Source organism: Ailuropoda melanoleuca, chromosome 1 (genome assembly GCF_002007445.2).
Source record: "Ailuropoda melanoleuca isolate Jingjing chromosome 1, ASM200744v2, whole genome shotgun sequence".
Lineage (NCBI taxonomy): Eukaryota > Metazoa > Chordata > Mammalia > Carnivora > Ursidae > Ailuropoda > Ailuropoda melanoleuca.
The window spans coordinates 165253656-165277146 of NC_048218.1; the positions used below are offsets into that span (position 1 = coordinate 165253656).

General features: G+C 41.3%; 1 protein-coding gene across 1 annotated transcript in view; it reads right to left on the reverse strand.

The window, feature by feature from the left end:
* The window catches only part of JAZF1 (JAZF zinc finger 1), a 213089-nt gene that overhangs the window by 119726 nt on the left and 69872 nt on the right, over positions 1-23491 (reverse strand). Inside the window, exon 3 of the mRNA XM_034644258.1 lies at positions 18387-18459. Coding sequence (XP_034500149.1) covers positions 18387-18459 — 73 coding nt within the window. The remainder of the gene's footprint in view (positions 1-18386; positions 18460-23491) is intronic.

Here is a 23491-nt window from a genome sequence, read left to right on the forward strand (position 1 = left end):
AATTTTGGCTTCTACCTGGATCTCATATTCAGTACCCTTTTGAAAGGAATTCCAGAAGACAGCTTGGAAATTACAGCCTTCCTTTATGTGTTGTTGAAAAGATCTACTAGCCCTGTTCTAGGTCATGGCCCTATTTACATGAAAAACAGATTCATCTCACTGGCCATTTACAAATACTACGTACTGACATTTTCCTTACTATTAAATTGGCAAAGTGTTAAAATGGTCATCCTTAACGCCAGCAAGGAAACAATGAAACAATATTCTCATTCACTGTGGTAAGAACAAAAGTTTATTTCCATAAAGGATGGTAGTCATGTGACAACCTGTATCAGTGGTGAAGTGTCCACACTCTCGAATCTCCTTTCTAGAAAAATGTCAGAGGGAATCATGGCATCCTCTCTAACAGCGAAAGATAGAAAACTATCCAATGACCAATGCGAAATGGTTAAATTCCAGGTATTAATGCTGCCAACTGGTTATTTAAAAAAATATATTTAGAGGCAAAAAATGCTCACAATATAGTTAAGAAGAGCAGATAACAATTCTATGTATGGTAGGACTCTAAAAAAAATATGCCCAAGAAAAAAAGTAGAAGAAAATACCCAGAATTATTAACCAATTAATATTATTAATAACTCTGAATGGAAAAATTAAAGTATTTTCATCATTTTTATTTTACCAGATTTCCACACTGATATTACCTTGTAAAGAGAAAAATACACTGATAAGATAGCGAATCAAATAGATGAAAATTATAACAATGGGATAGGCTTTTCGGTTATTCAGTTTTTCAAGCTGGGAAAAATGTGGAAGAATCCTAGGAGCGCCAGCACCTGGCTGGCTCAGTCAGTAACGCATGTGACTCTTGATCTCGGGGTTAGGAGCTGGGGCTCCATGGTGGGTATAGACATTACTTAAAAAAAATCCTAATCCTCACTGTGGGTAATGAAGGGCAAAACAGACACCTATACGTTCTACACTGAAACACATTTCTGGAGGATACTTTGGTGAAATATATTAAAATCTCAGTTGTGTACGTGTGTAGACTCAGCAACCCCTGATGGAAGTTTATCCTAAGGGAGTAACTGGACTAGAGTTCCCAAGATATAAATACAGGCTATTCACTGTTACACTGTTTATACACTAATGATTTTTTTAAGAAAACTACCTAAATGCTCATCAAGAAAGGGTTAAAGAAATTTATAGTAAACCCATATGTAGGCTAATATGTACCCATTAAAATGATAATACAGCTATACTTATTAATGTATAAATAGTTCCACAATTAAATTTTTTAAAAAGGACAGTATAGAAATGGAAATATAGGGTATGTCCCATTTATGCATTTTTTTCTGTCTCTTTCCATATGAACAAATTCCACTATGGAACTATTTATGTTAATATATATATATTATATACAGAGAGAAGAGAACACAAAATCGTGGAAGAACATAGGCCAAACTGTTAGGAGTGGTATTTCCTGTGCATGGTGGCAGAAATACAGGTGATTTCTGTTTCTTTTATATACTAGATTGATATATACATCGTTAACAATGAGAATGAACTATTTGAAACATTTAGGATTTCAAAATGGTCTGAAGAACACTGCCTCAAAAACTTGTAAACTCACCCCCCAATTTAAGAAATAAAATGCTAACAACACAGGTAAAGCCCTGTCTCTACTCCTTCCCATGATACTTCTGTCCTCAGGGATAACTACAATTCTAGATTTTGTAGTTCTCCATTCCATCCACTTTTTAATATTTTTATTATATACGTATGTATACCTAGGCACATTGCTTTTATTCTTAGAACAAAAAAGCTGTTCTCATTTTTGAAAAGAGAAATCTGACACCGCTGTACTGTCCTTAGGCTAGCTCTGGGCAGTGGGTCCACAGATTCATGCAAGGGCATCTGGGAATGCAGCAGTGTAGACGCTACAGGCCCACCTGCACCCCGGCTGGTCATCCCTCCCTGAGGCCTGGGCAGGAATGGCTCAGGACACCCATGGAGTTCTCTGCTTGGGCACAAGAGGAAAAAATAGAATACGGGGACATCCCACAGTTTTCTGACTATCCACTCCGTAGGGTGGTAAGGGATTCAACAGAGTCACACTTTTATGTGTAAAAAGATGAATGGATATCCTCTTACCACCCATATTTGTGGATTCAGATTAGCAAGGGTTTTTAAAAGCCACCTATTATTGCAAAGCAATCTAGAAAAAACAAATGAAAAGGCAAAATTTTATAAGGAGTTTATCATTTTTAAACGTGAATAAACTCAAAAGCACTGTATTTGTTCATGAAATCTAAGTCATTTCTTTTAGGTTTTTTCTTATTTTAGCATGTTTATCGAGCAAAAATAAAGAGGTATGATGAATTGAAAAGGAATTGCTCTAAATCACACTATACAACCACCACAATACCAAACTCGGAGTGACTGACAACACAGTGAGTATGTTGCCGAGTCTGGAAAGCAACTGGAAGCCTCCCACATCGCCTGCAGGAGTAGTATGGTTCAACCACTTTCTAAACCTGACTTTTTAACAGCTAAACACACACTACGCCATGTTTCAGCAATTCCCCTTCTAGTAATATACCTAAGAAACGTGAATGCTACTGCCATGGAAAGACTGGTCCAAGAACGTTTATGGACTCTGTCCTTATGACAGCCAAAGACCATCAACAGAAGAATGGATAAATTTGATAAGTTATACAACAGAATACTATGTAATGAGCAAAAACAAAACTTGTACTAGTACATCCAATAATATGGATGAATCTCAAAAACATGTTGAGCAAAAGAAACCAGACAATTAAGTGGAAATTAAAACAGAAGATCACCTGAAACTCCTGATTAACTTGCTTTGCCAACACAGTATTGTGTCATATATAATAGAATGAGTCCTGTAATTCACATGCACGTAATAAATTTAGCAACAGATGGGAGAGATGACAGCCATGGGTAAAGCTGTTATTTTGAAGTTGGAGGGGGGAAAAAAAAAAAGAGAGAGACTTATAGTAGGTAAAATTCCAGACCCAGGACCTGGTCTTTTTGTATTCAAAATCTTTTAGGGGCTCCAGGGTGTTCGGTAATCTCAGGAATTAGAAATTGAAAAGTTTTTCTACTTTGAATTAAGATAAGATAAACAAATACATTCATGCCCCTTTAAAAATCTAGAAAACAAGACCCTGATACAATAGCCCTAGAGAAATCTGCACTAAAGACCAGGAAAAAAAAAATTTTTAAGGGGTAACAAACTGAGAGCATAGTGTACATTTATTATGAAAAGCATTCTGGCTTTGAGTTTTCAAAAATATGGCTGCTGTCTAGCAAAGATTAATGCAATATAGAAACCAGCTTTTCATCATACTTGTTTGGCCCAAGAGAACTGTCCAACACTGAATGTGGTTGGTGCTGAACATGACAATAAAACGGGCAATAAGGAATGAATGTTTGCACGGGCACAATGAAGAACAAGTCTAAGCGACTTCACAGCTTAGCTGCTTCAAATTAATCTGTCCCAATAATGAAAATGAAAAAATAAATCAAGTTTGCACCAACAGTGGATACTAGTTTTCCTGGAAGTCTACAGGACAGAGGCATCTGTAGCTGACACTCCTGCCCGACTGCCATAGCACATTCTCTAGGTTTAAGGACTAGGACACCTGCATCCTTTTCTGCTAACCTTCATTTGGGCAAACGGCGAACTTGGGAAGTATCCGGTAGGAAAGAGGCAAGCACACAAAAGTTGCCACGGTGATGCTGTGTTTTCTGAGAACAGCTCTAACTGTTGCTCAACCCTCAACCTGAAATGAAAGATGGAGTTGGCTAAGTCAGTCACAGGCAAGAAAAGGTGTCCACAGACACTGCCGAGAAGGCAGGGACCCTCCAAAAGCCAGATCCGATCTCTGGCCTCGGCACGCCGAATCCTATCTCATTAGAGGAGAGAGGCAGTTGGCAAGAATGGATTTTACGCTAGCCCCACCACCTGTGAATGACACGGGCCCACATCGTCACCTGTCTGTGCGGGAATTTCAGTGATCGCGGAACGTGGAAGCCGCTGGGAAGGCTTCTCTGCAAATCCTTCCGCTTGTCGAATATCATGTTTATGGCCTTAGCAACGGCACAGAGTGGACTGATTGTCAAGGAAAATGTACTAACTTGCATCAGGCAAGGGAAAAAAGCCCCTGGGACAGGAATGACATGAGTGCAATGACCAGTGACGAAATTATCACCTTCTTAGGGTTGAAAACTCTCCTCGCTTGTTGTTTGGTCCTATCGGCAAATGAAGACAAGACATAAAATACAAATTAGCATTTAATTACTCAAGTCTGGTAACTCCACCTGGTCTGCATATCCGATTAGAGAATTCTATGTGTGCAAATTCCGAGCAGTAGGTTTTTAAAGACAATGTGTGAGAGACAGTGGAGGGGGAGATTAGGAGACATGGTCCTCATCTTGGACATGCCTGGATTCCAAGCAGCTTTGAGAGAAATCCCCTGACTTTCTTCTACCTTAGGGTCTGGGCAATCCTGAAGGACAAGAAGGGGGCTGTACAACAAAGCGATTTGGGAGTTCAAGTCCCAAGTCTGCATTTACTAGCTGTGTGTGAACTTGGGCAAGTCACTGAATTTGTCTGATCCTTGACAAAAACAAGGTAAGAGCAATCTTTTATAGAATCATGGCTCAATGGAGAAAATGTGTGATTTCATAAGAAACCAGCATACATGGAAATATTTGTGAAGTTCTTTGTAAAATAAAAGGGGTTGCTATATACCTATTAGTTTTTATGATTTGCTTTTGCCATGACCTACTACTCCACACAGAGCAGCCCGATGACATGTAAACTATGTGAAACTCTAACGGAAAGCAGAGCAAGAGGATGAAACATTACTAGGACATACAAGAAAAGGCAAAGACCTTGGAGTTGCATACATTTGGGCCTGAGCCCACCTCTTAAAGCTATTTAGTAACTATGACACCTAACGGAGGTGTTCTTAACCTGGGGTCTGTGGACCCACACGGGCCATTGGTTCAGGAGAGCTGTGAACCTGGATTAAAAAAACAACTGACATCTTTACCTCCAGTAACCTCTAAACTGAAACTCTAACTGAAACGTAGCATTTCTTTCAATAACAATTCTAGACAACTGGTCCCAGTATTTTCACTGTACCTATGACTTTGCATCCATAGAAGTCATGGATAACTTGATATCCTAGTATAATTGTAATAGATGTCTGAAAATATTTATACTCATCACTAGTTTGAAATTGTGGAGGCTATGAACCCAGCACCTAGGCCTTCTAAAAGGCCTTAATAAAACAGCATATGTTACCACACCATAAATGTGTAATTTTACTATTTTGACGAGTGCATTTTAATATAACTCATTTTCTTCATAATCCTATGTAGTTTGGTTTATGAATTTAACAATATTTTGGGAAACAGTCCAAAGGCTTTACCGGCTCTCCAAAGGGGTCCAAGGCATTAAGAAGGTTAAGAGCTCCCACCGCCTTCTTGGGAATTCATCAGGTGTACAAGGGAGAGAAGAGCTATGACATAGGGTCACTGTGAGATCACAGATGACACAGCCAAGGGCACGGCCCAGGGCCCCACAGAGTAGGTGCTCAGCAGAAGCTACTCAGTATTGAAAATGATACGACAAAGTAATTTTCTGTGTTACACATTTCATTCTTCCTAGCATGACAATTTCCATAAAATTAGGGTTGGTCTTCTAAGGAATTAAGATTGTTAATGCTTTCTGAGGCGCCTGGGTGGCTCAGCTGTTAAGCATCTGCCTTCAGCTCAGGGTGTGATCCCAGGGTCCTGGGATCGAGCCCCGCGTCAGGCTCCTCTGCTGGGAGCCTGCTTCTTCTCCCACTCGCCCTGCTTGTGTTCCCTCTCTCGCTGGCTGGCTCTCTCTCTGTCATATGAATAAATAAAATCTTAAAAAAAAAAAAAGATTGTTAATGCTTTCTTATGACTGGACTTCTCATTTGTTCAGGCTGGATGGTCTGGTGTTGCTTGGGATGACATAGTTGTGTAGCTGTCCTAAGTCCACGTTGCTATTGCTGGAAACAACCTACACACAGACCAGAGGTGAGAGTCTATGCTGTGGTGGAGGAGGGAGAGGTCTTTCTGGGGACATGAGGCTGACCTCGCTGCACTACTTTGAGCCAGCGGGCAAGGTCTTGGCCATGGTGGCGGAAATGAGAACAAGTTATTTAGAAACTGGGAACACAGAGCTATTTTAAAGCTTGCCAGTGAAGGGGCCTTCAAAGGCAAGACTAGTCTTTAGGCTCAGCATAATGAACCTCAATGTGAGAAAATTAAGTAATGTTTCAACTTGAGTCCCAAATCAACAGTCTCAGCAATATGAGAGTATCCCGCAAATGGGAGTGTGCAAGAGCTATGGAGGGAAGATTCATGGCCTTCTTAATTAACTCCGAGGTGCGGCACATAAGGGGAAAACGATAAATCAAGTAGATTACTGCCAGCGATCTGAATTTCCAAATGAAATAAGAGAGGTATAGCGCCTTGAGTCATTTTGTAAATGTGTATGGTGGCACGGGGGGGGGGGCGGTGAGAATCTCCAAGGTCATCCCTTATGTTAAGGTTTGCCACTGTGCACAACAGTCCCTTGATTTCAAGTACCTGACATATAGTCAGGTATGAAGAGGCAAGAATTAGGAAGATGAGTAAAATACATAATGGGAGGGCAACACAACACAACACAAAAACACACACAACTGTGATTGTTATTCCCACATTTATTCAAAACGTAGTTATTAAAAACCTCTGTGTAACAGGCACTGTTCTAGAAGCTGAGGATATAGTGATGACCAAGATAGACAAAGTTCCTGTCCCCATGGAGCTCAAACTCTCTGTGGGGGAGATGGGTATTCAACAGAAATAATCCAAAACAGGAAATTAGAGGCTCAAGTAAAGACAGTAGCAAGGGAAGCATTCAAGAGGTGATTAGGGTGCAGACATTACAAATTTGGTGCCTGGGTATTTGGAAATGGGAGGAAAAGAGTGGCAAGCAGATAGTCCAAGCTTCCTAGACTAATGAATGAGTAGGGACCATTAAATAGCACTGTAAATCCAAAAAGGAAGATCAGTAGTGGAGACAGATGTGAAATAATGGACCCAGCACTGGATGAGTGGAGCCCATCCCGTACATTCATATACCAGTAAGGAGAGGGCAGTTAGAAACGAAGACTGGAGGAAAGCTGGGGTTACAGGCTAGGGAGTCCTCTCCACAGAGGCACTCATGGAATGGAGTGAATATACACAGAAAAGATACTAGGGACACAAGTTAGGGAGAAGCCTCCATTTGTGTAAAGAAATAGGAGAAGGAGGAGGACAGAACAAGTTAATGGGCACAAGAGAAGAAAGGGTTTCAGGAACAAAGAAGCCAATGGCATTAAATGCAGGGAGGCCAAGCAGACGAAGGTGTTAAGGAAGATGCCTTAGTTATCCATGAGGAGGAAATGCACAGGGAATTCTTAGGGATAGACAAGACCTTCAGATAGATGTGCTGTTACTAAATAAGCCAGGGGAGAGGGATTTGAGGCCACCAGGATCAGAGATGGGTGTAGAGTCTAAGTCGTGGTGCCAGCTTTGAACAAAGGAGAAAGAATGAAGATAATGTGGATGAAAGATCCAGATCAATCTGTAGATGACAAAGAGGGAAGTTGAGGGTGAACACAGAAACAGTCTTTATATCCTCTCAGTACAGGAACTGAGAACATCTGCTGGAAAGGGGATTGGGAATTCCTTTAGGAACTTGAGTATAAAGGGTACACTTGAAATTGATGGTGATAAATTTAGCGAGGTTTTAATGCGGGATGAAAAAGGATTATGCAGCAGTCTTGAGGGGTCAGTTAAGGTTGGAAAGGTTGTGTTTGTGGTGGGACAAGTCACATTGCTAGGTGCTTTTCTAAGTGACCCATAGCAGCTAGCCTGAGTAGAGAGGCACTGGTTAGTTTTATCTGAGGCTGAGAGTGGAGATAATGAGTAAGCAGGGTCAATGGCACAAGGGAATTAATCTAAGTTAATAAATTCAAAGTTAATATCCAGCAACCAGCCCGAATGGGGAGGCAAGAATGGGGAGGCAAAGAAGGAAGGTCTGAGACACTAGAGATCTCAACGTGAACACAGTGCCAGGGAGAGAGCAGAAGCAGCTCCACTGGATACTCAGATCAACACGGAAATGTCACAGTTGGAAATACTGAAAGTACAGCAGCTCTTGCTTAGAATAAGTCCAGGAAATAGATTTCTACAAAAGGAGAAAATAGAAAATCTAAGTCTATTACTAGATAGTTTCAATATCACAGATTCTCTAACTCCAGGAAGTCTGAAGATTTTGGGGAAAAAAGTAATGCAGCTTTGAACTGCGCTCAAAGATGCATTAAAAAAAAGATCAGTCATAATGATACGATATATAGAAAACCCTAGAGACTCCACCCAAAAATTATGAGAATTTATAAATCAATCAGTTCAGTAAGGTCACAGGATACAAAATCAATATACAAAAATCTGTTGCATTTCTATACACTAATAATGGAGTAGCAGAAAATTAAGAAGACAATCCCATTTACAATTGCACCAAAAATAATGAAATACCTAGGAATAAACTTAAAGGGGTAAAACACCTGTAAGTCTGAAAACTATAAAACATTGATGAAAGAAACTGAAGAGGACACAAATGAGATCAAATGAAAAAAACAAATGAAACAGATCTGTGCTCATGGATTAGAACAATAACATTGTTAAAATATCCAAACTACCCAAAACAATCTACAGATTCAATGAAATCCCTATCAAAATACCAACATTTTTCACAGAACTAGAACAATCCTAAAATTTGTATAGAACCACAAAAGACCTTAAATAGCCAAAGCAATCTTGAAAAGAACAAACTGGAGGTATCATAGTTCCAAACTTCAAGTCATGTTACAAAGCTGTAGTAACTGAAACGGTATGGTACTCACACGAAATAGACACATAGATCAATGAAACAGAAGAGAGAGCCCAGAAATAAGACAATGGCGTTAATCTTTGACAAAGGAGGAAAGAATATGTGATTTGGGGGGGGGGCACCTGACTGGCTCAGTCGGTAGAGCATGTGACTTGATCTCTGGGTTGTGAGTTCAAGCCCCACGCTGGGCACAGAGTTTAATTTAAAAAAAAAATTCTAAAAAATATGGAATAGGAAAAAGACATTCTCTTCAACAAATGGTGCTGGGAAAACTGGACAGCTACATGCAAAAAATGAAACTAGACCACTTTCTTACACCACCCACAAAAATAAACTCAAAATGGATTAAAGACCTAAATGTGAGACCTGAAACCATAAAAATCCTTGAGAACACAAGTAGTAATTTCTGACATCAGCTGCAGCAACATTTTCCTAGATACATCTCTTGAGGCAAAAGAAACAAAGACAAACTATTAAAACTACATCAAAATAGGGGCGCCTGGGTGGCACAGCGGTTGGGCATCTGCCTTCGGCTCAGGGCGTGATCCCGGCGTTATGGGATCGAGCCCCACATCAGGCTCTTCCGCTATGAGCCTGATTCTTCCTCTCCCACTCCCCCTGCTTGTGTTCCCTCTCTCGCTGGCTGTCTCTATCTCTGTCGAATAAATAAATGAAATCTTTAAAAAAAAACAAAAAAACAAAAAAACAAAAAAACACAACTACATCAAAATAAAAAGCTTCTGCACAGCAAAGGAAATAATCAACAAAACTAAAAGAAAACTTACTGAATTGGAAAAAAAATTTGCAAATGACATATCTGATAAAGAATATCTATAACCACTGTGGAAAACAGTATGAGGTTCCTCAAAAAATGTAAAATAGAATTACCATATGATCCAGTCATTCTACTACTGGGTATATGCTGCCCCAAAAAAGTTTATGTATATATATGTGTGTGTGTGTGTGTGTATATGTGTGTGCACATATACACACACACACACACTAATTTGAATACATACATACATTTGATACGTACACCTCTAGGTTTATTGTGGCATTATTTACAATAGACAAATTCCATAAGCAGCCCAAGTGTCCACAATGGAACATTACTCAGCCATGAAAAGAATGAAATCTTGCCAATTCCAACAACATGGATGGATCTAGAGAATATAATGCTAAGTGAAATCAGTCAGAGAAAGACAAATACCATATGATTTCACTCATATGTGGAATTTAAGAAACAAATGAACAAAGAAAAAAGAGGGACAAACCAAAGATGAGACTCTTAAATATGGAGGGCTGATGGTTACCAGAGGGGAGGCAGCTGGTGGGGGTGAAACAGATGATGGGGATTAAGAGTGAACTTGTGATGAGCACTGGGTGATGTATACAATTGTTGCATCACTATACTGTACACCTGAAACTAATATAGCACTGTGTGTTAACTACACTGCAATTAAAAAAAAAGATCAGTCATAAATACTGATGGTGGACACAAGAAAGACTAAAAAAATGGCCTAATGGGGAGCTGTATAAGCAACCTGCTTTAAAACACTGATTGCAGGGCGCCGGGGTAGCGCAGTCGTTAGGCGTCTGCCTTCGGCTCAGGGCGTGATCCCGGCGTTATGGGATCGAGTCCCACATCGGGCTCCTCCGCTATGAGCCTGCTTCTTCCTCTCCCACTCCCCCTGCTTGTGTTCCCTCTCTCACTGGCTGTCTATCTCTGTCAAATAAATAAATAAATAATCTTTAAAAAAAATAAAATAAAAATAAAACACCGATTGCCCTAAGAACAAACTAGATAACAAAAGTTAGTTATCCAAGAAGCCCGGAGCTTAGCAAGCAAATCATATCACCAAGTTCTGCCAAGACTCCCCTCTCTCACCATGTGTTTTATGCCAGCAGCGCAAGCTAATTCTGCTGAAGCAAGCCAAAATGTCACATAAGGGTTCTTTCCAGCTTCCCAGTGTCCCTTGAGAGTACATGGTTTTTGCAAAACACAATGAGCAAGCCAAATCAGGTTAGAGATATTACAAGGAAAATCTGGCAGGCAGCCATCTCAGCTTTGTTTCAACTGATGTTCATAAAAAACACAGGTTAAGAAAATGGTAGCACAACGTCTGGTGTTTGAGATTAACAGCATGCAACATGTTTATGGCATAAATTAGGCCACAAACTTCAGTACGGGGCTAGGACACATAGAACTTCAGATCTGGTGGACAAAGGAGGGAAATAGGAAAGCATGTCTTGTATTATATAATAAATGCAGACTGCTCTCAGAAGACCACAAACAGGTGGTTTCATAAAAAACAAACAAATAAAAAAAACAAAACCCAAAACAAAACCTACTGCCTTTAGATTTAAAAAAAAAAAAATCAAGTGTTTCAATCTTGTTTGTATAAAATAGAAGGTCAGTGCACACTTGGCTAAGTACAGCCTTTCTTTATGAGGCTATGACGGACTATAATCTGGCAAAAATGAGTCCAACTGAAACAGCCAGGGTGATGGTCTGGGGGAATTAGGTGAGGTTTGGAGTGGGAATAAAAGTGGGGAAAAAGGAAGAAAGCTTTCATTAAGCAGTTTATACTCTGGTAGGATTAAAAAAAAAAAGCATCCAGACTGATTTTATTTTCATTCAGAACAACCTCTTATTTAGTGTATTTTTCCTTCGAGTTCTTGAACACATTTACAATGATTGCTTTCAAGTCTTTGTTTCCTAAAACTAACATCTGGGCCATGTCAGATGTTAGGGAGGTTCTCTATTGATTGCTTTTTTCCCTTGTCTAAGGATAAGATTTTCCTGTCCATGTCTAGTCATTTTTTACTGCATATTAGATATTGTCATATCGGATTTATTCCTACAAAGACTATTGATTTTTGTTCTAGCAGGCAGTTCAATTTCAGGCTGATTATATTGAACCTGTATAGACCTAGATTTATATCTTCTTAGGACAAATCTGTGGAAAGCCCAAAGTGTTTCCCAAGAATATCTGACCTGTCAGGAATCCCCTCCAACCTTTCCTCTGAAGATCATACAGAGGCTTGCTTTTAGGTGTTAGAGTGGCTCTAAAGCAGGTTACACTCTAGGACAAAGTTCTTATTTCTAATATCTCAGTTAAAAGGGCAGGATGGTAACCACTGACCTATCTCCTCAGGACTGTGGGACTGTTGTGCTGCGCTTAGGTTCTAACGTGCTCCACTGCAGTGAGGAGATTGTCCTCGGGGTGAGCCAGGTGATCAGAGGGTTCACCTCATGTTTCCTGTCTCTCAGGGACCAGTCTTTACTGCCTGCTGATTATGCAGAGCCTACAAACTGTTATCTCGTAAACTCGTTCAGTTGTTTATGGCAGGAAAACTAGTGATGGCCACCACTTAGTAGACCTCAACAGTTCTGCATTCCATATGAATGCTGAATAAAAGTACAACATTCCATTTTTATCATGTGGCCCTCTCAATGCAAGTGAGTACCATAGGCTCCTGATTTCTCACAGAAGCATCCCTAGAGTTCCTGGAATCCTCCATTTATTCACTCTCTTGGACTCAGACACAAATTCACAATGCATTCATGCACTCACTCATTCAATCAATATTGAGAGTCTACTAGGTGCCAGACACTGTTCCGGGACTGGGGAAACTGTTGTGGGGGACAGAAAATGTCCCTGCCCTCATGGAGCTTATTTCCTGGTGGGGGTTGTTCAGGTTCCCCCCCCAAAGCAATGCTTCCCCTCTGCAGTTGTTCCTCTCATTACTGACTTGATAGAGAAAAGGCTAACTTGCATGAGAATATAAAAAAAAAATAAATAAAAAGACCTATTCCTATATAACACTAGGACATAAACACAGTTGCATGTGCCTTCTATGCATGAATACTCAAGGAAAGTGTCATAAGAGAGGAGGAACCTGAGGCTGAGACTTGTCAACTTGCTCACAAAGCTCATGAACAAAAGAGACAGGACTCAAACCTAAGTAGTCTGACTCCTCCCATATTATTATTATTATTTAAGATTTTTAAGTAATCTCTACACCCAACGTGAAGCTTGAACTTATAACCCCAAGATCAAGGGCGGTATGCTCCACCGACTGAACCAGTCAGGCGCCCCACTCCTCCTACACTTAGAACCACTGCCTTGTTCTATTTCTCAAAGATAGAAGAGAATTACATTGGAGATGGGGGAATAAATTGTGATAATTTCTAAGAAAATGTAAGCTTTATTTTAATAGAGGCCAACTCGGTATCTGGGAAGGCTGTGAGAAGTAAAGGGATCACTATTAAAAGAGGCAAGAAGGGAGGCTTTGGTGGCTCAGTCGGTGAAGCATCGGTCTTCAGCTCAGGTCATGATCTCAGGGTCCTGGGGTCAGGCTGCCTACTCAGCAGAGTGTCTGCTTCTCCTTCTCCCTCTGCCGCTCTCCCCTAATCATGCGCATTCTCAATCTCTCTCTCTCCCCCTCTCAAATAAATAAAAATCTTTAAAAAAATGTTTTCTTAAGTAAATAAAAAGAGGCACAAGAAGGGGCGCCTGGTAGCGCAGTCGGTTAAGCGTCAGACTCTTGGTTTCGGCTCAAGTCATGATCTCAGGGTCCTGAGATTGAGCTCTGCACTTGGCAGGGAGTCTGCTTAAGATACTCTTCACCCCCACCCCGCATTCCCCTCCCCCAGTCACTCAAAATAAATAAATGAGGCACAAAACAAGTTGAGTTACCATGTAAGGGCACAATTTTCTCCTTTGTCCCCGTTGACCATGAGGAAGAAAGTAGTGCTCTGAATTTTGAATCAGAAAAAGAATAGAAAGCTTTCCTGAATAAAAGGCTTCAAGGTTCCTTGGGGAAGCTAAGGATATAGGTGAAAGTGGTATAATTCTAGCAATCCCCTGCCGGATATGCAGAACTAGTCCCATCAGATGCTTCAAGAAAAAAATGCTCCGGGATCAGGTCCCTATGAGAAATAGATTTTCTCTTGGAGACTTAACATGCATAGCAGCAAAGGAAAAGATCTGATAAATCCTACAGTAAAGAAACCCGTTTTATCTCACTCAGAATTTCCCCAACTTAATTGACCACAGAATCGTTTGCGAGTGAATGAGGTGTGTGAGACAGACAGACAGATAGACACAGACACACGACAATACCCCTTGGAATTGCTGTCCTAGGAAACCCATTTTAGAATTTGCTATTTAATAGCAACACGAAGCTAACTACAAATCCATTTTCAGAGGAGGTCAAACCTCACTGTTGTGGCAGTGCAGTCTTACAGAGAATTTGAGTACAGCGGTAGTTCAGGTATGAGAAAAGACTACATCTTTATTACGTAGTAAATGACGAGCAACGGACTGCCAGAAAGGTACCAATTTGTGCCTAGGCAGGATACGCCTTTACAGCTTACCCCAAAAGGATATATATATTTGAAAAACTGATGTTAAAATGAAATTTCTAAATTAAGAAAAACATTTTGTAGCAAAGACAGTACAACTAGCAGTCATGGCCATGTAGGTTACTAGGTCTTTAGGTTATCTCAGTTACCCATTTTGGGGAGTCACAAGTTACTAATAAGCTATCTTGTGGTTCAGGTGGCTGCCTTGAAGGGACATCAGTCACCTGAAGGAAACCCCGCAGGTACAGGCCAGTGGTTCCCACCAGCCTTTTAATGGAGACTCGCCTGACTTCACCCTGTAGCTCACCCATCACTCGCCTATTGGTGAGACTGAGTGGAAGACAGCTGCTCCGCTACGTGTGCCTGGCACACTCAACTTGCTCTCCGGGTAGCAATGCGTCATTTAGGAGTTACCGATTGCCCCTCTTATGGCAGGTATAGCTCCTGCTGTCTCCTACTGTTTTTATTAGGTTGCCACCCTCCAGCTATCTATGGCATGGCGATATACTCTGATCTTTAGGTCTCTCTGCGTCCCCTCTGCCCAGCTGTCCTACCATATTTTTCTAACATTAGTGTTCCAAATTTCCCTCTTACTTTTCTAAACCAGTTTGTTGCTCTCCGATATCCCAACAAATCAGGGTGTACAGTGATTAGGAACCCAGATTTTGGAGCCTAATAATGTAGGTTTTGAACCCAATAATCCCCTGCATACCACCTGGGGACCTATGACAAGGAACTTCCGCACCTACCTGTCGGGGGAGATCATCATAGTACCCCTCCCCATATGATGATTGTGAAGACTGAAATACGCAATGTAAAAAAATGTTTAGCATAGAGCTCAAAGCATAAGTGTTACGTTAGCTCTTTCTAGTATTTTTTTTTTTTTAAGATTTTATTTGAGGAGAGAGACAGAGCATGAGCAGGGGGAGGAGGCAAAGGGACAGGGAGAAGCGACTCCCTGCTAAGCAGGGAGCCCAACACGGAGCTCGATCCCAGGACCCCCATGACCTGAGCCAAAGGCAGACACTCAACCGACTAAGCCACCCAGGTGCCCCTACTATTTCTTCTATATTCTCTCTCATTCAAAATCTTGTAGCCTTTCTCCTTGACCTTTATACTTCCCAGGTATATGAATATTATACAGACTCTAATTAAATTTCCCATTACATGGACTTATCATTGTTCCTCACATCACAAAATTAACAGAGCTTCCTCCCTACCCTTAAAGTTTATATCCATCTCCCCCGTCCCAAGCTGTTCCCATAACCCTCACTAATTCAGTCTCTCTCATTCTCATTAAACTATTTATATTTTAAAATTTGCTCAGGTGTCGTAACAGACCCGGTTTTCAAGGAATTAAAGGGTTGTTCAACACATTATGTTCAAGAGAGTAAAGCAATTTAAAATAGGTATAAATAAAGGATCCAATTTCCACTCAGTTCTTTTCTTTTTAGAATCCAAAAAGTTAGCTCCATTTTAAGGACCCAAACTCTGTTGCTTTCAGTGTTTGGCAACGTTCTTGCCAACGAAAGTTTCATCTCAATTTTGAGATGTCCAAAAGTACATTGGAGTTGTATAAACAGATATATGACCAGAGAAATGTTCTCTTTCCATCTTTACTGCTCAGCAAAATTAGACTATTTTCCCCCTGAGGTTGGAGAAAAAAAAATTTTATTTGTTCAACTTTTTTTTTTTTTAATAGTACTCTTTTCTGCTGTATTAAGGTATTGCTGTCAAGCTCATTTTCTCTCCAGTTCCCTAACCCTTATTACTCTCTTCTTGAATCTTGTACTGGCTTCATGTGAATTTCAAGGTTTCCCTTCTATGTCGAAGGGCCGGCCCTAAGACTCCTTTTAGCCTCTCTCTCTCCCTGTGGCCAGACTTGGCTTCCTCCTCACAGCTAGCCGTGGCTCAGCCCTCTCATTTACTAGGTGTTTATCCATCACCTACAAATACCCAGAGTGTGCATCACGTGTTAAGAACTATGTTACCAATGTGACACTGTCCACAAAGGGATCTCAAGTGAGAAAGGCTGTTAGTAACCTGGGCAACTCTCCATATACAATCCTTCTCTTCACCTAAAGATCAGCAGCAAACCTATCCATCCCCTCGTAGGTCTACCCTGTGTCATCTGGGACAGGACATGGTGAATGAGGAGTTAAGAATTGCATGTTCACCTTGGGTTTTTTTGTTTTTTTGTTTAAGACTTTATTTATTTGACAGAGAGAGAGAGACAGTCAGTGAGAGAGGGAACACAAGCAGAGGGAGTGGGAGAGGGAGAAGCAGGCTCCCAGCGTAGGAGCCTAATGTGGGGCTCGATCCCAGAACATCGGGATCACACCCTGAGCCAAAGGCAGATGCTTAACGACTGAGCCACCCAGGCGTCCCTCACCTTGCTGTTTTTCCTATGCCAAGACTCAGATTCAGGCTTATCCTACTGCACAGTTTACGCCAAACTATCATACTTGATCCAAGTTCTCGAGTGGTTTTTTTGTATGTGACCCTTGTCCCTATTCTTTGCCTTCTTTTGTAGTCCCAAGTCACACCTGGCAGAGTATTTCTTTGGTGAGTAGAACGCCTGCTGCCAACATGGCTGACAATATGAAGACGACAGAACGTGAAAATCTCAGATTCTTATTGCAATAAGGTTTGGTATTATAGGGATTTGTATACACATAGGCAACATTTTACCTGAAACAAAATAGCTGTGCTACTAAAAAGTCCTATTCAATGCCACAGTTAATCTATAAGCCTACTGATCCTCTTGCCCAATATTAGTAGGCTAATTAACATATCACATACACAATTCTAATGTATAAAGACTTTTCAAAACCCACGTTAATCACTGGAAACCAGTTTTGTGAGAAAACCCGGGTAAGCACGTACTCCTTCGTTTGTATCTGATATGATTTTGAGGGTGTTCTACTTAAAATATTTCAAAAATGTTGGGCAATGAGACCCTGCAGACATTATACCTCACTTCCCAGCAAGGCTGGTAAGCAGGAAATCCAGAGTCAATATGCAGATAGAGGTTTATGTTACTGAATCATTTTAAAAACATGCTGTATAAAAGAACTTGAAATGGAATAAGGCCACTCCAACTCAAAGCTCTCTAAAGATTTAAGTAAGTTTTCCCCAAAAATGCCTTGAAATGCAACAGTACAGATAATTCATTCCCAGTTTTCTACTTCAGACCCTGAACCTCAGCTCTGGTACCAAGAGACGGAAACCTACTCTTCACCTCGTATTAAAAAAAAAAGGGGGGGGACAGTTGACAGAAATTCATGCACTGAATTATGAGCAGAGTTTTTCATTCTCATTAAAACCCAGTCTTGCTTTTGCTTTGCCTTCTTCTCTTCGGGGGTGTGTGTTTTCTTAACATAAGTTGATTTTAGGTTGTCTCCAGAAATCACGGTCTCCTTAATTAAGTTGGCTGAAACACCAAGTCCTCTTTTAGACCTGATAGATCAAGTTCTAAGTGTTCTCTCAAGTCATGCTCACACGATCAGTTTCAGTAAAAACTCATGTTACTCTGCACAGATGGGGTTGGTTGCTGAGAATGGTTTTTTGTTTTTTTTTTTTACTAAAAATGAGCTATTAAATAACTTTCTGATATTAAATTATTTCAATTTGTTACATCCTGATATATTCTGATATTCCAACAATGTTCTGAATTCATAAAGTACTTCTTCACCCCAGGGTTTAAAAGTTTCACTCAAACATAAATCCATTAATCTCTCAAACTGCCCTATGAAGTCAAAAGAGCATATTCTAACTCTGCATACAAAATACTTCCAGAATGAGCTTATAAATCAGTCATGTTTTCAGCCATATGCACAGAGAACTACAATCCCACATCTGTGCAACAGAGAAACAAGAAAAATTCTGTATAGAGGTGGATGTTAAATAATCTCCAGTAAATATTTTAAGACCGAAAACAATTTTTCCTACTATGTTAAAAAGATACACTTAAAAAATGAACCTGTGGCAGATAGGAGGTTGCTATAAATTCTGAAAATGGCTTACCTATTAATGTAACTGAGGGCAACGTAGGTTGGCTGCTGTAATTCTTGTTTTTCTAAAACACGTGGATCTGTATCTGTAATAAAAACACAATTATGATTTTTCAGCTTTTGCATTAGAATATATGAGGGTGCCTACCAGCGAAATAGGGGGCTAAACAGAGAAAAAGATTTAACATTCCTCTTTTTAAAGAAAACCCAGGCAGCAAAGCACCATCATTTGTTCATTCATTCATAAATAACAAGATATTACATTACTTTTCAAGGGAATTCCAAACATCAACAGTGATAAAATGTCCATCTGTCACACAAACTCTTGCACAATCCCCCTCATAAATATTGGTTTTCACTGCTTACAGTTACAATGTTGGCATGGTTTTTGGAGAGTAATCGGCCTAAGAAAGAAAGTCTCTGTTAATTATGCTCACTTGAATGCTGGAACAAATTAGTTGCCATTGGAAAGCTCCATCAATTTGAAAACCTACTGAGTATTGTTCTTGCTCACTGAACACTTTTCTGGGTTTGGATTCACATTCTGGAGGACAGCTCTTCTTTTTAATTGTATAATGAGTTTATTATAACTTTTTCTAGACTCTCAGTCAGGAATTCTCATGCTGGTTCAGAATCCACAAACACCACATTCATCAGAGGGGCTTTCCCCCCTGAAGAGAGGGGATTCAATACCATAGCAACCTTCTGTAATGGTACCTCTCCAACATGGCACACACACAAAATGCACTTTTCACAACCAGAAATGCATTCTCAAGCTTCTCACATAGAACAATGACTGCACTAAACACATGCAAAAGCAATGTTTATATAATAAGACTATAAAGGGAGAACCGCACACGTTTTCATTTTCCTAGAAAAAGGCTCAGGCATTTCACACAGATTTCTTTTCATTATAACCTCATTTAAAACCATCTCATTATTAGAACTCTTCCAGCTGCACTTGGCAATAACACCTTCTTTGATGTAATGACAGATGTTGTTTCAAGCACCTTTGTACAGGAAGCGTTTACTGCACGTGGTCAATGTAAGATACACTAACTCCAAAGCACATTAACAGGTGAGGGGAGCGGGGGTGGGGTGGGCAGGCACAGTGGCAGAGAGCACGGGTGGCAAAAATGATAGCATAAAAATCAATTTACAACGCTTTTGACTCCCAGACTAAAACTAGGCGGTAGTGGCAATTTTATTCTTGGTGTTAAACTTAAGAATCTCATGTTCACTTTATTGTTTCTCCTATGCCAAGAATTTCAGAGACCTACTATTCAGAAATCTGCTTCCTGGGTCTTTGCCATTGCAGGCCCTTGAAAGCCAAATTCTGAAACAAGAGACAATGATTCTCTGAATGGCTCCATCAAGTCGGGTCTCAAGGTTTTGGCAGCGCGAGTGAGAACGGATCAGTAATTCAGCATTTCCTCTCCCTCCTACAATGATTACATATGCAACCGAGGCTGTTTGTAATCACTAGCCTGCAGAATCAACCCATGGTTCTCCACATACTGGAAACCACTCTTCAAGGGAAACTTAGTTTTCAAATACAACCTTTCCTCACACTCTTCTAAGTTGGCTACGACCTCACAGTATATCTGTGTTTCTGAGGAACGCTCGGTGCTCTCGCCCTGTGTCCGCTACAGAGGAGTCAATAGAAAAACGCTCACCAGGGAAAGGTGTTTTATCCCCAAAATGGTCCACTGGAATGCGGGACAGGCCATGTGTGCAAATGGTGACTGACACACCAATCCTGCAAGGTCTTTGCAGGTGCTTAATGAGGTAAGAAACAAGAGATTGGAAATAAAAACCATGAAAATGAAGAGGAAGATAAGAATGAACAAGGCAAAGATTGCACGGGTCTATGTGGAAATTTCCTCAAACGATCACAAGACACTTTGACCTCGAGTGGAGCGCCAGATGATGGAAGCGCTTAGCTTTTGAGACAAGGGCTTGAACTTGATTCACTAAAACCCATTCCTTCAGAGCCATCTGGTGCATGATTACAGAAGGTGTATTATTTTGAAAGAAAAGAGCACAATTCTGAGTCTAAAGTGTGTGTTTAAAGGGGAAGAGTTAGGAGGCCAATAAACATTTTTATATCTTCCACTGTTGCCTTTATTCTTGTAATTGACACTCAGTCTGTTTTCCTGCAAATCATCCTCTGAAGCTTTCCTTTGTTTCCAAGTTACGGAAGTTCTCAACTATTTTAAATACTGCTTCTCTAAGCTAACCCTTTTACTTTTCTTTTACTAGGTGTGTGAGTAGGTATACACACCAACATACATTTATATTATTCTTTTCCTCTTCACACACTCTCTGGGGAAGAAGTACCTTACATAAAATCCTTTAGTTCTCGGATGCTCAAATGAATGGTATTGGCCACTGACATTCACACAAATTACACCCTGTGATTTTTCCCAAACAATGTCTGCATTCTAGCCACAAAGCAAGATATTGAAATATTGTTTTCCTACTTTGTTTCACCACTTTCTATAACCTATGCTAGACTTAAGCTCACATACCCTCAAATGATTAGTGGCGAAATGGACTTCCAGAAGCTTCCAAATACCACCCTCTCCATGACAAAAAGACCATCTGGCAGCACCGCAAGCAAGATTCTCTTTTTCTAGAATGTCAACCCTGGCAACCACAAGAAAGCAGGACTTCCAGACAGACATCCACCAGGATTTCAACATCTTTTTCAGATTAAGTGTTTCCTTGGGCAACCTTGAGAACATTCATTAAAGCTTCGAGTTCTTAAAAATGAAATCAGGCGCTTGGGCCCACAAACAGAAGAGGTCTACAGAAGTGCTACCGGAGAACAGCATCAGCTGCTAGTCGCAAATAAACATCAGCCCTGTCACTCGCTTCCTGGCTGACTGGTGTGCCGTGATGACTCACCATTTTATGGATTTAATGACGCCGCTGAGCACTTCACATTCAGTAAAAGTAGAATAGCTGCCTTTATTATTTCTCCCTCCCTGACAGAAAAGGGACTGCCTGCTGCTAGAAACTCTACAGGAAAGGATTAGGGCAACAAGAGACGAGGATTTTCACAGCAGGACAGTGACGTGCTCCTCAGGAACACGGAGCGTCCACTGTCAGAGCGAGCTGGAGAGAGTAACGCTATCCACTGGATATTACTGAATTACATAAAAACAACTTCCTTCTACCATGTGCCACGTCACGGAGACATTTTCTACATAGGATAAGCTGCTACAGGAAGAAATGGGATCTGAATGGCAATGGCCAGAGCCCACAGTCTCCCAGACAGTTCTCTCGCGTGTTTGTTTACGGTGCCAGTAAAAACCTGAAACTGGAACATCAGCTACCGCGGCCCAGAGACAGAATCCGCCTCGGTCAATGGTCTGTGGGACAGGAACACTTGATTTTTTTTCACAGCCGCAGGATGCTCCTTGAACTGGCACCTGGCAAGGCGGCAAGCCTTTCGGTCATGTGGCTGTCTGTGGCCACACAGAACGGCACTCTACCGCTTTTGTAGCACCAGGTGGTGACAAGAAGATACACCCAAACTTTTTCAGCAGGGCAGGGCATAGCCAAAAAAAAAAAAAAAAAGCATGGAGAGATGCTGGTTTTCTGCCTCATGGCACCCCCTGCACGCTCACAGATTTCAAGTTGACTGAAGGCTAAGGGAATTCAAATGTTAAGATTTATCAACACCCCAGTGATAAGAAACCTATCAGCTTGCTGAAGTTTCTAACACATCTTCTAAAATAGATGGCAACGTGCCTCTCCTGGCACTGCTCCCTCAGGCTAAGAGCTTGAGTGGTCAGTTGTACAGGAACGACTAGACACAGGTACAAAATGGAAGATTTCTGTAACTCACAGGGTCCTAGGGACTGCTGGCTTTACAGGTCCAACGGGATGGCCCAGGGCTTGATGTCACAGCATTAGCTCCCACTACTTCTCAAGTGGTGGGGGAGGGGAGGCACAGCAGATGCGAGAAATAAGGAAAAGGACAGCCTTCAGACCCTTCTCAATAGGAAGTGGGACTGCAACATGACCAAGGAAAGGCCACCCTGTTCCGTCAGGAAGTCTCCTGCTCCTCAGCTCCGCTGTCTCTGGCGTTAGGAACCAATGGCAACTAAGTGGATTTGTGACACACACTGAGCCCTTTGTTGTACTATCTTCAAGCCGAAATGAAGGCTATCAAGGTCATTTGCTGGGTTAACAGAGGCTAATTAATAAGCTCATGGGCTTTGGCTATGCTTTAGCGAGCCTACACTGTTGGGATTTTATAGACCTGAAGTACTTACAAATTTAAGAAAGTGGAAAACCAGCTGTCCCACCTCTCAACGAGACTAACGAGGCCTCTACTGGCGATGAGCTATTTGTAGGCTGAGAGGCAGCAGCTGGGGAAGTGGGGATAATGTCCCCCCGAGAAGGCCTTCTTCAAATTCTGCATCCTCCCAATGCCAGGCTCTTTCCTCAGCATGTACAGCAACAGTGGGAGGGGGAGAGGACGTGGGTGGGCAGGCAGGGGGCCACTGGCTGTACTGGAAGACCCTGGAGAGGCAAAGGCCCACCCAGTCAGACGCAGGATTTTGAAGATCCGGGCTGGATATGCCACTTTTCTTTGGACTCACTCCTTAATAATTAATGGGCACGGTCTGTTCTCAGTCTTCTCTTAATAGCTGAACTCCTAAAACCACAGAGTGTTAGTTTATTCAGTGTGGCCTTCCACAACACCCTTGGCCGCATTCACCACATCCCCTTCTCTGCACCACTCCGCTGCCAGCACCCTCCCTGTTTTTCAGTCCCCACAGAGGAATCATCTAGATATAGCCTTTCCCCCCCTTCGTCACCCCTGAGAAGTGTGGAACTGTCTCATGTTCTCTCACCTCTGCCTTGTGTGTAAAAGAATGCACACTTATTGAGTGCATACGATCTTTTAGGACCAGAAAGTGGAACTTTTGGTCGAACATGGGAAATGGATCAAGGGCATGGTTGCTTTCATCATCCTAGGCTCCACTCAAGTAGAAATAAAGCAAAAGAAAATTCCCCGGGGAGAGAAGGGGAGATGTGAGCAGACCAGTGATTTCAGCCAGGATTTGGGAAGATGGAAAAGCCCTGCAGGAGTGGAAGGTG